Here is a 14,059-nt window from a genome sequence, read left to right on the forward strand (position 1 = left end):
GCCCATTTAACATGCTGTTTCTCCGCAGGGCTGAGCCGAAACAGGTTTTGGCGGATAGGGGCAGCGTCACCAGTGTCAATGTGGTGACGCAGCAGCTTGGTGCAGCCAATATCAAATTGTGATTTGCTGAACACATCCGAGAATTCCCGCAAAAGAGCCCGCAATTTACTCTGCTGTGACCCGGATAAATCGCCAGCATCCGCGCAGAGAGCGTCAATCCATCCCTCATCAACGTTATGAGGGCGAGGCTGCTGACTGTTCGCTACGTGTCCGACAACCCCGGTCCCCAGGGGCGCCACTGTCGCATGAGCGAGCACTGTCCCCTGTGGAATGACGGTGTCTGACAGACCGACATTCAAAACTTGTATAAATGGCTCCCTGTCGCCCGCTACAAGAGTCTGTGCGGCCACCAACGAAAGGCTGTTAACTGCTGTGTTGGAAGGTCCCAATAAAATGCAATTTACCGAGGCGGTGGGAGCGAGCCGTTTCTTTAACCGTAAGGGTACGAGCATTTGTGCCCCTGGCGGAATGCGTACAGCGCAAGCCGCAAAAGCCTGTACGGAAGCATTTCCCATCCGTGAATGCGTGGCCGCGGGTAAAAATGCCATCCGGCGGCCCGAGGGAAGTTCAATACATCCCTGATCGATAAGGATTTTAATGGGCATTTTGGCAAGAAAATCAGTTCCCAGAAGGCACGGCACCGCAAGGGAAGAAGACACAAAAACAGGGCCGGCCAATTTAATATCTCCAATGGCAATTTGCGCCCGAATTTGGCCGAGAATCCCCAGGGAACTTCCATTTGCAGCGAAAAACGGAACGGAAACCTTTTCCAAAGATCGACATCGCACGGGCAGTATATTGTAAATCAACTCAGAGATGATAGTGGCCGATGCACCGGTATCGACAAGCACGCGCACCTCTACCCCCTCGATCGAACCAACAACCACCGAGGAACCCGCCGTCGCTGCAACCACTCTATGGGCCAGCTCTGACCACTGCCCGGGTCGCAGTGGTCGCGAAAAGTCGGCCAAACGCCGCGCATCATACGCCGTGTTCCGAGCGGAGTCAATGGTGTGTTGTGGTGTGTATGAGGACCGAGCGTGTGGGGTGCCGCGACTTGCCTGGTTATGCTGCGCTGCTCTGGAAGCTCTGTAGTCCCGGTCTCAGGATCCGGCGGAGCGGCGGCGAGGTGCACGGCAGTCGGGAGAGAAGTGGCCTCGGCGGCCACAGTTGAAACACGTCGCGTCGCCGTGGGGGAAGGGCCGTCCCCGCTCCCAGTCGTTGCGGCGACTGGTGCTATCTGGTGATCGCTGGGGCGTCGCGCTGAACGTCGAGAAGACTCGATCAGGAGAGCGAGCGTTGTCCCTGCTGGCAGGCACCGATGTCGTAGCCGAAGCGGTGATGGTCTCGTCCTGGTCCAGCATTAAGTGAGCATGAATGCTCCGGGCAGCTCGCAGCGAGCACATGTCCTCATCATCCACGGCCTGGATGACAAGGCGCAGCCCCCTCGCCATCTCCAGCAGCTTCTGAAGGACGAGTGCGTCGATAGCCTCATCGTCCATGCGGGGGTAAGCCGCTCTTGCCATAGCGAGTAGCGCGGTGCGGAACGCCAATGGCGACTCCCTTGGCTTGCACCGTCTCTCGTAGAACTGGTGGCGTGTGGCGGAAGGAGGTCCGTAGACATCAGACAGCCGCTGAAGTGCTGCTTGTAGTGTCGCCCTTTGTCGCTTGGGAATGGAGATGAGTGCAGCGAGAGAGTCATCGTCCAAGGTGGCTGGCAATGCACGAAGTGCTTGTGCATCCGACCAGCCCACCATCTCCTGGTGGCTGAGGAAGCGACGTTGAAATGCCGCCCAGTCGCCCCCTGTGGACGAGAATTCGCGAAAGACAGGCAGTCGCTGCTGTAGAGCAGCTGTGTCGTCGTCTTCGTCAAGCTCGGACTCGGTCCCGAACGCAGCGATGGCTTGGTCGGCAACATGTACTGTACGGCGTTGCAGCCGTGATGACGCGGTGTTGCTGGAGGGTCCAGCAGAGGCAGCGTCGCTCACTGATGACGCAGTGTGTCGTGATTGGCCCCCGGAGGTCCCAGCATGCACTTGGCTTCCGCCCCCACGTGACCCGTCGGCGGGAAGGACATTCTCTTCCGGGTTTGCGATGGCGGGGACGTTCGCAGTCGACCGTTCCTCTCCGCCCGCAGCCCCCAGGGTAAGTTGCTCCAGGATGGCTGCTGCAGCATGCAGCAGCTGGGCAAGGCGGGCGTGAGCAGCCTGGGTGCCTTCGCTCGCGGCGATCGGCTGCACAGCTGGTGGTGGGGCGGCTGGCAACACGCCAACATCTTCAGCGCCGCCCGCAGCACCCACAGGTGAGTCGGAGCTTGCATCATCGGGACTTCGCGTGCGGTTCGTTCGTCTTGTTTCCATCTTCTGACGCCAATGTAGTGTTGTACAGACGGACTCTTCAACGTCTTTTGTAGCACACACTTTTATTCGTCTTATTAACACAGTCCCTATGCACTCAGAACGTACAAGCCCCCATACCCTACAGGCTACTTAATATCCCGCTCTTTCAGTGTCCTCTGACTGGACCTAGGGAGATGTCTCCCCGACCACTGGTTACTCTGAACCCTAGCCCTTATAAGGGCTGGAGGGCTTGGTCCAGGGTCCTAGGCTTCTTCCGCCGTCTTGGGTCTTCGTGTAGTCGAACCCCTCCAGAGCTCTGAGCGCTCTGGCTTTATACTTGTTCGTGGCCGGGTTGTCCAATCCCCGGCCACCTTGTGGAACCCTGTGATTGGTTGTTCCCAATCTGCTTTTCGATCCCAATTCACCCAATCTGACCCTGACCGTTTGGTCGCGCGGGAAAACCTTGTTTACGGTCAGCTCTCACAGCTTGTGAGACCCTGACCGTTAGTTTGAGCGGGAAAACCTTGTTAACGATTTGCTCTCCCAGTTTGTGAACATCGAGTGGGTAACTCTACTACACACACATGAAAACAGCAGAAACAATGTATCCAATTGGTGAATTGCAAATACAAACGGTAGACCTTAGAGCACAATGGAACCATAACACGTGAAATACATAATCGTAAAAAGGATAAATGCTATGTAATGATTATCACAAACTAAATAATTTACTCCTGGAACAAATGATGTCCAAGATAAGGAGGATGTTCGAGATGTCCAACCTGAAGAGGTAACCACTGCCCTTCATAGTACGGTAGGGTCGTCGCTTAACGCGCGGTGTTCACACAACGCATTTTGCTATAATGCGGTACTTCAATTCTGGAACACTTTTCGCATGTGCACCGTTAAAATGCAGAACAAGTCATTATAATGCGGAACATGCACCATTACTGTATAACGCGGAGTGTGCACCATTATAAAACGGAACACGGACCGTTATAACGCGGTTTCTGAGCAGTCGATGACAAACTACTTTCTTGAGCTGCACGTCTGAGCGTGACAGTGGTACAGTACTAGGAATGGTACAGTAACACGACGGCGTACCCTCAGTTATTTGTCCCGCTATCTCACTGTTTATGCGTACATTGTATCTGGCCACAATTTATCGTTACATTATTTATTGGTAATTAGTTTTGGTTTAACGTGTTTTTTTATAAAAACGCGACACTTTTCAGGAACGCATCTACTGCATTAATCTAGGAATTTCTGTATAGCAAGGGAAAGTTCCCGGAACAGATGGAATAACTGAATATCATCCCAGAAACAGGGCCGCATGTTAGATCGATATTAGCATACCTATGTAAGATGCTTTGAATATAGGCCCATTCACTTATCATACATAAAGAAACTGTTCATGGGCATCACAAGAACAAGCCGGTTTTTAAATAGATTTTTCTACCATTTACCACAAATATATTCGTCATCAAATTCTATAAAAGTCGAGTGAATATCAAATACCATGAAGCGTGGCTTTTGTGGATGATGAAAGGGCATATAAATCATGGGAAACTGATGCAGTCATTCAAGTGCCCATAAACTAAGGCCTTAACAAAAATAAAAATAATCAATAGCACTTAATGAATGTGGAACACATACGAGGAAAATGCATGATGTAACAAACTACAAATCAGGCAAAGAGATCCGCTCTCGCCCAGGTTCCTCATATCAACATATATTTTAGAATCATATTGGAGAAATTAGATAAATGGTGATCGATCGACCATCTCAGATTCTCCATCTATAGCCGTTATAACAACTATCAACAATTAACTATGGGAAATCAATGGCAGGAAGTATGAAAAACGACTGCGAACATTTTCAGAACCGCTTCGCACACGGCGCCAACTGTCGCCAGGCACAGCTCCGCTAACTCCAGTGGAGTCAGTATCCCGTCGGTCACGTGCCCACTCTGCGAGACATCTGGTTGGGCGATTTCTAGCATCTTCTAAATTCAAGTTGTTGTTCTCTGTGGCTGCCCCTGCCGTCGTGCGGTTCGTCACCTGCTCTGCGAGGGTCCACGCTCCCGGACAGCCCCACGGGTCCCCTCGCGTCCACCCCCACCGCCTCCAGCTTCTGCTGCTCCCTTGGCACTGCCACGTGGAATCAAACACAATGATGGTGGTGGCGGTGGCAAAACAAACCCTTTAATCTAACAAGTGGACAGACAAGGGTATATATCGTCCACTAGGAATACTGTAAAACAATGTTTAGGTCCATGCTCTTTCTGTTTAAGCAACAAAAAACCAGGCTGGTTTCAACTTCTTTGAGTCTCATCAGCAGAGTGTGACTTATTGTAATACAGTGCAGTAAATGCGACCACATCTAGCGGGGAATGCGCCCACGTCGAGGGGACTTCAAAGGGAGGAGAGATTTTATTAGTCATCGCGGTGGTAGGGGCCGCAGGGCAGTGAAGTACACATACAGAGGACATGGCGAAGTGTCATAGAATACACTTTGTCGAGAACGAACGGCCAAGGCAGAGATGATGAGGGTTTTAACTTTGGTCTTTTTCAAAATTGTATTCCAATTGTGCTTTGAGGGTCATGGCATGAAATGAAGGATCCATCCGGAAGGTTTGCAGGAGAACAGCCCGCAATCACAGGGTATCAAATATTCTCTTCTCTGATCCCTTCAACTGACCTTTTTAATCCACACACGAGGAAGGACACTTTCCCACACACGCTGCTGTAAAATCAATGTTCATCAGCAGCACACGTAAGCTGTATACGCCTCCCCAGTGCTGATGTTTAAACTGTGTGTGTGTGCTGTATGTGCATGTTTCTCTGTGTGTGTGCATTATTACTACTGGTTTACCCAGGAAAACTTCACTGAGTCTGATGACCGCTTTTTTCAAAAGGCCCCTGCACAAGTTTTTGCAGTAGGGGGCAAGGTTTCTGCCATGTGTAATCCCAAATGAGTAATTTGCAGGTACTTTTTTGCATTGGGATGTTTGGCAAATAACAGTAACATTGTGTGTATTTTTAAGCTATCGGAAGAAACCTGGAACCCAAGAAGAAACCCATGCAGAAGAGGGGGAGAACATACAAATGCCAGGTGTAAAGGCGCCCAAGTTGGAAATCGAACACAGGGGCTTCTTGATATGAGGCAGGAGTGCCACCATCGCACCACTACCTGGCCTGCTTCCCCATGTGCTAGTGTGCATGCACTGAGTTGGCCTTCACAGGTGCAAGCTAACAGCACTTCCCCCGCCAGCCTGTGTAGGCTACACAGGAGATCTTTGTCTTTGTATTGAACGAACCGGGCGGAGGATTTTCTGGAATCGCCGGCTGCACGCCATCGATGCAAAGCCAGTGAGCTGAGCGCAGCACAGATCACAGGGCGACACGTGTCCTCAAGGCCGGAACACGTTGCCTGTGCACTTCGCACACAAGCTACTTCACCTGTGCATTCACAGCACACGCGTTCTGAGGGTAGATCTACACACATACGATGCAACCCGATACTACGCTATGTCTAGTTTGTTGTCCGTTCCCCGCACCTCCGATTAGCATGATTGGCTATGTATGGTGCGAAAGAAGTTCAATATACATACATACATACCACCCAGACTTATGTGAATACACTTTTCAGGAAGCTGTATTTGTTCTGTACATAGCCATGGTCTATGGACTACGAGATGAAGGCATCCCTATGCCGTCCGGATATTGCCACGCAATGCAACAATCCATCTCACTCCTGCACTCGAACAGATCTCGTAGGGCGGGGCGCAAATCACTACACTCCCACTCTCCTAGAAATACACACAAATACACACGCACTCTCATACCTTCACGTCCGAACACACACACGCACTCATACATGCAAACACACGCGCACTCACACATAAAACACATACACACTCACACCTTACACATACACAACAACAACCGCCATTCACCACTAAGTGGCGGTGACATCACCGCAGCGCTTGTGCCAGGCTAGGTGCACTTTAAGACCATGTGAAGTGTCGAATGCCCACTTGCAGGAGGTCATGGGATAGACCCAGGTGCCTTGGGTTGACTGACTTGAGATGACTGTCCGATGCACCACCTATGCCCTCTACTGTGCCAACTTCCTGTATTTTAGCCACCGGGCGCTCCACTCGTTGTTGTGAGCGTCGCTCCTCTGCCCTCCGTTGTTGCTGGAGGGTGACTGCCTCCAACTGCCCAGTAGCGTCCTTCATGAGTCTCCTCCACAGAGGCCAATCTTGACACCGCTGGTACCAGTTAATGGCAAGTCCACTCAGCTCCACATCCTCTTGTACCACATCATTCCATATTTTCTATAGCACGTGTCACGCCCGTTTTGCCCGCTCTATCCAGACAAACAAAAGCTGTTTGGGCATGCGATGACTTGGAATGCGGGCCCCAAGACCCAGCCAATGCAGCCTTGCCTGCTGGAGGAGCTCACCGATGGAACTGTATCCAGATATTGAGGATTTGTGAGCTCCTCACACAATCCAGCTGGTTAAACCAAGGATGGATCGTAGGCAGGCCAGCCTGAATGTTTCTAACTCTCACACCCTGACACATGCACACACACATGCAGTCACACACAAATACTCATCCACACACATGCAAACACTCATACGCACAAACACTTCCTTCAATATTTGAGGCATAGCAGCACCAGCAGAGTTAACCCCATCTTGCCTTGTGATGTTGTTTGAGCTGAGGGGTTTCCACTCCCTGAAGACCTCACAAAAATGCTCAGCAAACCAGCAAACCTGTTCTTGGCGATCAGGGATCAGATTACCCTTCTTTCTTTGAGGATGGTGATATATGTGGTGTTGCAAGTTACACACAATCACACCGTCACCCACTCTCACACCCTGACACACATGCACACACTCACACATGCAAACACTCACATACTCTCACATCATGACACACACACGCACTCACACATTCAAAGACTCACACCCTCACACATACACGCACCACACTCACACATGCACTCATATGCACACACACATGCAAACACTCAACCGCACACACACTTGCATACAAACTCTCACACATGCATGCACTCACACTCTCACACGCACCTCTGATGGAGACTTGCAGGGGCACGCGAGGTAGCGGCGTACTGATGAGCTCGCTCAGACACAGCTCCTGTTCCGGAGCAAAGTAGACTTCTCGGCCACCTCCACTGGCGAAGCGGAACGGAGTGAACTCCTTGGACTCGAACCCATACAGGGGCTGCACTCACCCCAACAACAACAACACCACCACTACAAATACAAACTCTAAACCACTGTCAAGATCAACAACACTAACACAATTGAAGTCCGGAAATTATGAGAAAAACTCATCACAACAGAAACATTAAATGCAGCTGGAAACAAAGAGAATAGAAGACAAGTGTGTAACATTGCATATTCAAAAGCTCTCAGCCATATCCAGACTACCAGCTCAACAAACGTGAACATGGAGCCATTTACTTGTTTATATTACCACTACCAACAACACCAATAACAACATCATAATCACTGCATCACAACCGATATTGGCACCATGGTGAAACTAGTCCAGAGCTCACTTGTACTGAATCAAAGCTGCTGAATTTGTGTACTCTTAGGAGGCCGTTGTGCCCATGGGTCGTGTATAAATGCATTTATTTTGTGACGTGAATAGACAGGAATAAGATGGAGACGAGTTTTCTGCTCACCTATTTTGTGATTTTATGTTCTCCACAATGACACTGTAATTATTATTATTTTATCATTAAAAACAATATAAGGTCGCACCAGGGGGGGCAGAGGTCTCACCTCCACATTCATCGTTTTCAATGAGAGGTCGAGGTCCCCTGTGGTCATCCGCCGCCGTTTGCTCGCTCGGGTGAACTTAGCCGCCTCCTGCAAAGACTCGAAAGCTAAATATTTTTTTACATGCCTTTATTTAACTCACTCCGTCTGTTGTCGTATCCTCAAAAAAATCTTCTAACTCAATTTGTACCCACTTCCTAATGTGCTATCGAATGCAAACTTGGTATACTTATGTCATACTGATGACAAGACTATATTCTATAATTAAACATTTTTAATATATATTTGTAAACATTTTACACGCTTTTTTATTTAACTCACTGTGTCTGTTGTATCCTCAAATCTTGTAACTCAATTTCAACCGTCTTCCCAATGTCGTATCGACTGCAAACTTGCTATAGGTATGTCATACTGATGACAATACTATATTATATCATTGAAAATTAAAAATATATTTTTTTAAACCATCTTTTTTACGGCTCTAATTGTCCACGCTCAACTCACGTTGGCTGTAAATCACCACGGTCTCTTACGTCACGGCAAGCGGAGGATGTGGAAGGAGGGGAGTGGGCGATGGGGGACGGTGGCAGGGGGAGGGGCAGCTCGGACAGTACATTTCATGAAAGCGTGTTTAAAAAAAATAAGTATTTTTAAATATTTTATTGGTGACCCAGGTCACCTGGTTATACAAGATCAACTTGAAACGTGCATCACACAACCATCAACACTGAGAAGGCCCCGAATGGCTGCTGGAGCAGTGCTGCTACCAGGACTGCACGGAGACGGGATGAGCGGTCTCCACCACCGTTTCGCGATTCCCCCCGACCCCCACCCACAAACGCCCACAATTCTATAAATCGTCATGATCCAGGGTCATGTCTCAATTCACCGATTGATGATTTTAAATGCTATAATGCATTATATTGCTTGCCTCAGTAGATGCAAGGAATCGCATGACCTAATAACATACGATGCATATGAATTGATGGTAATCCATTCATACACACGTGAGGAAATGCATGTATCATTGGAGTAAGGAAAGATTAAACGGTATATCAGGGATGATGGGCTGAGTTTACCTCCAACCCATATATCACAGGACTTCTACACTGTAGTGAAGTCCGCTCCGGTTCATGTCGCTCTGAATGACGGTGCCGACACTCAAACCTGAATTATTTACCGAACCCAAAATCTTTCCCCTTTCGAGACGCTCGCTCTCCAGCCAAGCCACCTGGCCAAATCTGAGTGGTGGCGGTGGAGACAGGAACACGCAGCACGCACTTCTAAACCACTGCCATCACTATCATCGCCGCCGCTAAACTATTTCTTATTTTACCAAGTAAGGCCCTCCAAGCTATATAGCTCTTTTTCAGAAGTGACCTAGCAACGAATCATAGCTCAATAAAGTGGCTTATCATCATGTGGAAATTAATAGCAGCCAAATACTCGAAACACATGTTTCTAAATGTGGAGGGAAAAACGAGAGGACCTGGAGAAAAATCCAAGCGACCACAGGGGAGAACATGCAAACTCCAAATATCCAGGCGTCAGGGTCGAAATAGAACCCACGACCTTCTGTATACCAGGCGAGGTCGTTAACATGTCGCCACCGTGGCTCCCGCCCCAGACCTGCAGCAGCTGACGCAGGCGTAGGACAACGTTCTCCGCGAGGGTTTCGCACGCGTCGTCCACCAGTGGGAAGGCACCCACTGACTCGCCCATGAACCGCACAGAGTCCGCAGGCAGAGCCGTCGCCGGCGCCAGCCTCTTGGGCCGGGCCTTGCGGGAGGTGGACATGGCCGCCCGCCGTGTGTCCTCCCTCTCTGCCCACTCAGAGGAACAAACGATACCAGAGCCAGGGCGATGAGGTTAAGTTAATAAATCACAGCGCCTCCTTCACTCACTGCAATTGACTCACCCTGAATGCACCGGATCTCAGAATATAAGCAGCGCTCAGTTTAGCGGAGATATTTTTTTACTTGTTAAAAGGAAACCAACAATATATATATACACTTGTCAACCAAGTTTAAATTTTATTGTCAATATGTATGATATCACATGTCATGTGAAAGTGGAAGATGACGCTGGAAGTAAACATGGAATACCAGGATAGCCAGCCGGACAACTGGACAGAGCGGGCGTTCTCAGTGGAGTATCGCCACCTCAATTGCCGATTCGACCGCCCCGAGACACCGGATAATGAGGGCCATCCGCATGCGCATAAGACGCTGCCGCTGCTGAGCCTAGGCTCCAAATGACACAAGCTTCACCTGGTCAATGTGCACCAGCCCGCAAGCGAGCGGAGCAAGTCCAACACGGGCATCGACGAGGCAACAGACATCAACATCACGGGCATCCTCCAGACCGGCGGCCTCACGCAGGCGCGTGCTCGTCACGCTAATGTGGTCCTGGACGCAACCATCCCAGCGGCCCCAGCCACCCCGTGCTGTTCCTCGATAGCATGATCCTGGCACTTGGCGTATCAATGGCGACGTTAAAGATCCAGTGACGTTATTCGCAAGAGTAGGCCATTTTTGTGCCGACGCCACGATTCAAATTTGCCAAATTACAAAAATGATTGCCAAATTACAGTTGATAATCGATTATCCGGCACACGATTATCCCGCTTCCAACATTATCTGGCGGTCCAGGGCCGATCCGGAAAAACCACTCCAGTCCGGCGATCGGTACCATGCGTGTAGAAAAAAAAAGTAGTTTTGCTTGATTTCAGTGCCAAATATTCCATGCAGTATATTATACACTATATAAACTACTAAAACAATGAAAATACTGCACGTATATGTTTTCAAGACTAATAAAAAAACAGAAAATATACAGTGCAATCCGGCAAGATTCGGCGTTCGCCGGAGCAACTGTCTAAAGGATGCATCAGTCCGGCGATCCTCAAACACATGTTACAGAAACAAGAGCATATGTACATCACCCAATGCAGTCTTTGAGATTGGAGTGGTAAGTACGGTAGAGTAAATACAATCACTTTTTAAAGTAGGATATTTATTTACGTCTTTTTTTATGTTTATTTATGACAATTTCACATAGTAAACACATTTAAAACACAAAAAAACAACACCTAAAACATGTCATCTAAGAATATGAAGAAATAAGCTATTTAAATTATGTGATTATCCGGCGTGTTTTCAAATCCAGCACCCCCCCCCCCCCAAGCCGCTGGATAATCAATGATCTACTGTACTCAATTGGGATCTCACACACACACAGCAATCATCGCCCATTACTGGTAGACTAATACCCGAGGTCAATCTTGCAAATGAGGCTCCATCCTGGCCTCTTCTTGGATTCTCACCTGGTTACACAAAATCGACGTGAAACTTGATGTATACCATCATCCACACTGTGTCCAACCACCTCACTGCGGATCACAACACTCACTCACCCCCGGGTCGTCGTTATCAGGGCGCTTTACACGTGATGGCCGAATTACATCACATCTCATTTCAAACGTGCAAGAGCACCCGAATGGCAGCTGTCATTGTTGGCACAAGGGGGCTCAGGCATTAGGCTGCCAGTAGAGGATGCTTCACGTCCGGTGTGAAGCGGACGGCGAGCTTCTATTATTATTACACGCTTTTATTTAACTCGCTCTATCTGTTGTTGTCGTTGTTGTATCCTCAAATCTTGTAACTCAATTTTAACCCACATCCCAATGTGGTATCGACTGCAAACTCGGTATACGTATGTCATACTGATGACAATGCTATATTCTATCATAAAAAATAATAATTTAAAAACTATTTTTTTACACGCTTTTTATTAACTCACTCTGTCTGTTGTTGTCGTTGTATCCTCAAATCTTGTAACTCAATTTTAACACACTTCCCAATGTGTTATCGACTGCAAACTTGGTATACTTATGTCATACTGATGACAATACTATATTCTATCATAAAAAAATATATATAGTTTTTAAAACATTTTTTTATGTTATGTTTCGGCTTGGCTCCAACTGTCCACGCTCAACTCACGTTGGCTGTAAATCACCACGGTCCCTTACGTTATGGCAAGGCCACTTCCTGCAGTCGAGTTCTTCCATTACTAATACATTTCATTAAAGCGTGTTTAAAAATATATATATGTTACTTATGTATGATTAACAAACCCATCTTGATAACCGGGGCGTCCTTCTGGAATCAGACCACGAACCTCCAAGCAGCGAATGCGCTACCGCTGGGCCATGACACCGTCTTAGGCTGGTCCAGATGTCCTTTTCCCCCCTTCCAACCCAGCTTATATACCAAGCACGTGTGCTGTTTCATTCAGACACTGTCGCCTCGACAGACCTGGTTTTCACCTGATGACGGCTGCTTGCGTTGTGGCCGAAACGTCGTGAGAATAATTTTATTATGTTTTATTTTTATTATTTTATTACTTCCCTTCTACGTGACTTTACCGAAAGAACCAAGAAGATGAATCAATCCCTGCAGTCACGAAAGCTTTAAATCGAAAAATATGGTCCAGATGTCTTGAGTCCCCCAATTAATGTACCCCTAACATCGTTTCCCTGGCCATATTAATTTATCACTTAAAGCTTTCGTGACTGCAGGAACTCACATTCTTGGGTCTTTCGTTAAAGTCACGTAGGTTCAAAGAAAAGGACATCAGCCAGTAATGAAGCACACACACATTGGTGTGTTCCATGTAACGCACAGCCAGATATGACCAAATTCACGGTGAAATCAGCGACGTTCAAAACGCATCGCAAAATGATCACGCAGATGATGTTCACACAAGAGATGGGGCGTCCCCCTAAGGAGACCATGAACAACCCGTTCTCTCTCACGAGTGAATGAATAAAGTTAATTACTAACTGGACAGGTGACTCAGATGGTTAAATAAAGACCATGAAGACTCAATAATAACTACACGGCACGTTCCGTAACGATTCAGTGGCAGGGCTTCACAATGTCCACCAACACTGCCGAGGCGTCTCCAGGCCCACACAACTTCGTGTCTCGTCAGCTCGCCATCATAATCATTGTAGAGTAGGTACAGCCCTAATACTAACAACGATACAACAGCCGTACGGTAGAAGCCATTGTTTTGTGTCTCTGTGTGTGTGGAGACGTGGCCCATGGGTAGGGAGGCGAACCTGTGTCCATCGTCCGTGCCTGGTGCCTCGTGTGGTGCGAGTTTGGTGGTGGTGGTGGTTGTTGTGGTGGTGGTGGTTGTGGTGGTTGTTGTGATGGTTGTTGTGATGGTGGTGGTTGTTGTGGTGGTGGTGGTTGTTGTGATGGTGGTGGTTGTTGTGGTGGTGGTGGTTGTTGTGGTGGTGGTTGTTGTGGTGGTGGTGGTTGTTGTGGTGGTGGTGTTCACCTAGTGTGGTTGAGCCGTGGAGCTTTGTTGTTGGCAGGGAGTGAACGAGCGCGGATGGATGGAGGCGACTTGTCGGATGTACCGTGAACTTCTTTCGCACCCTACGGAACCAATCGTGCTAATTTGGAGGCGCGGTTTGAAGGACAACAAATTGATTACAAAAAAATATTTCTAAATAAATTAGTTTTAAATTGAGAAATAAGTTTTCCAATTTAGATGCGGAGCAGCAAGGTGATTTAGTACAGTTGTATAGTTAATTATTATAATCACCATGCTCATTATCATAACCATTATGGTAATCATCGTGTTTATCCAGTTGGATCCTGCCACGTGGTTGCAGTAGGGGGCGATGTTGCTGCTGCTGTTTTGTGCAAGTCCACAAATCAGCAATTTGAAGGTTATTTTCCAGCATTGTGATATTTTGGCCAAGAGCAGTTTGGTTGTGTGGGGGGGAGGTGTTGTTTAGCTATGGAAGGAAACA

The 14,059-nt window shown here is 48.2% G+C and overlaps 1 protein-coding gene across 3 annotated transcripts in view; it reads right to left on the bottom strand.

Moving 5' to 3' along the window:
- Positions 1-13,699, bottom strand: part of LOC144729991 (transcription initiation factor TFIID subunit 6-like) — a 38,762-nt gene extending 25,063 nt beyond the window's left edge. Inside the window, exons 1-6 of one of the 3 annotated variants that reach the window (XM_078610431.1) lie at positions 13,579-13,698; positions 9,856-10,049; positions 8,230-8,316; positions 7,507-7,660; positions 5,719-5,775; positions 4,460-4,549 (exon numbers count right to left, since the gene is read on the bottom strand). In XM_078610431.1, coding sequence (XP_078466557.1) covers positions 4,460-4,549; positions 5,719-5,775; positions 7,507-7,660; positions 8,230-8,316; positions 9,856-10,023 — 556 coding nt within the window. In that variant the 5' untranslated portion in view covers positions 10,024-10,049; positions 13,579-13,698. Of the gene's footprint in view, positions 1-4,459; positions 4,550-5,718; positions 5,776-7,506; positions 7,661-8,229; positions 8,317-9,855; positions 10,057-13,578 lie in introns of all 3 variants that reach the window. The other 2 variants (XM_078610421.1, XM_078610439.1) reach the window with 2 other exon arrangements.
- Positions 13,700-14,059: the final 360 nt, after the last annotated feature.

This window comes from Lampetra planeri, chromosome 2 (genome assembly GCF_965212315.1).
Source record: "Lampetra planeri chromosome 2, kcLamPlan1.2.h2, whole genome shotgun sequence".
NCBI lineage: Eukaryota > Metazoa > Chordata > Hyperoartia > Petromyzontiformes > Petromyzontidae > Lampetra > Lampetra planeri.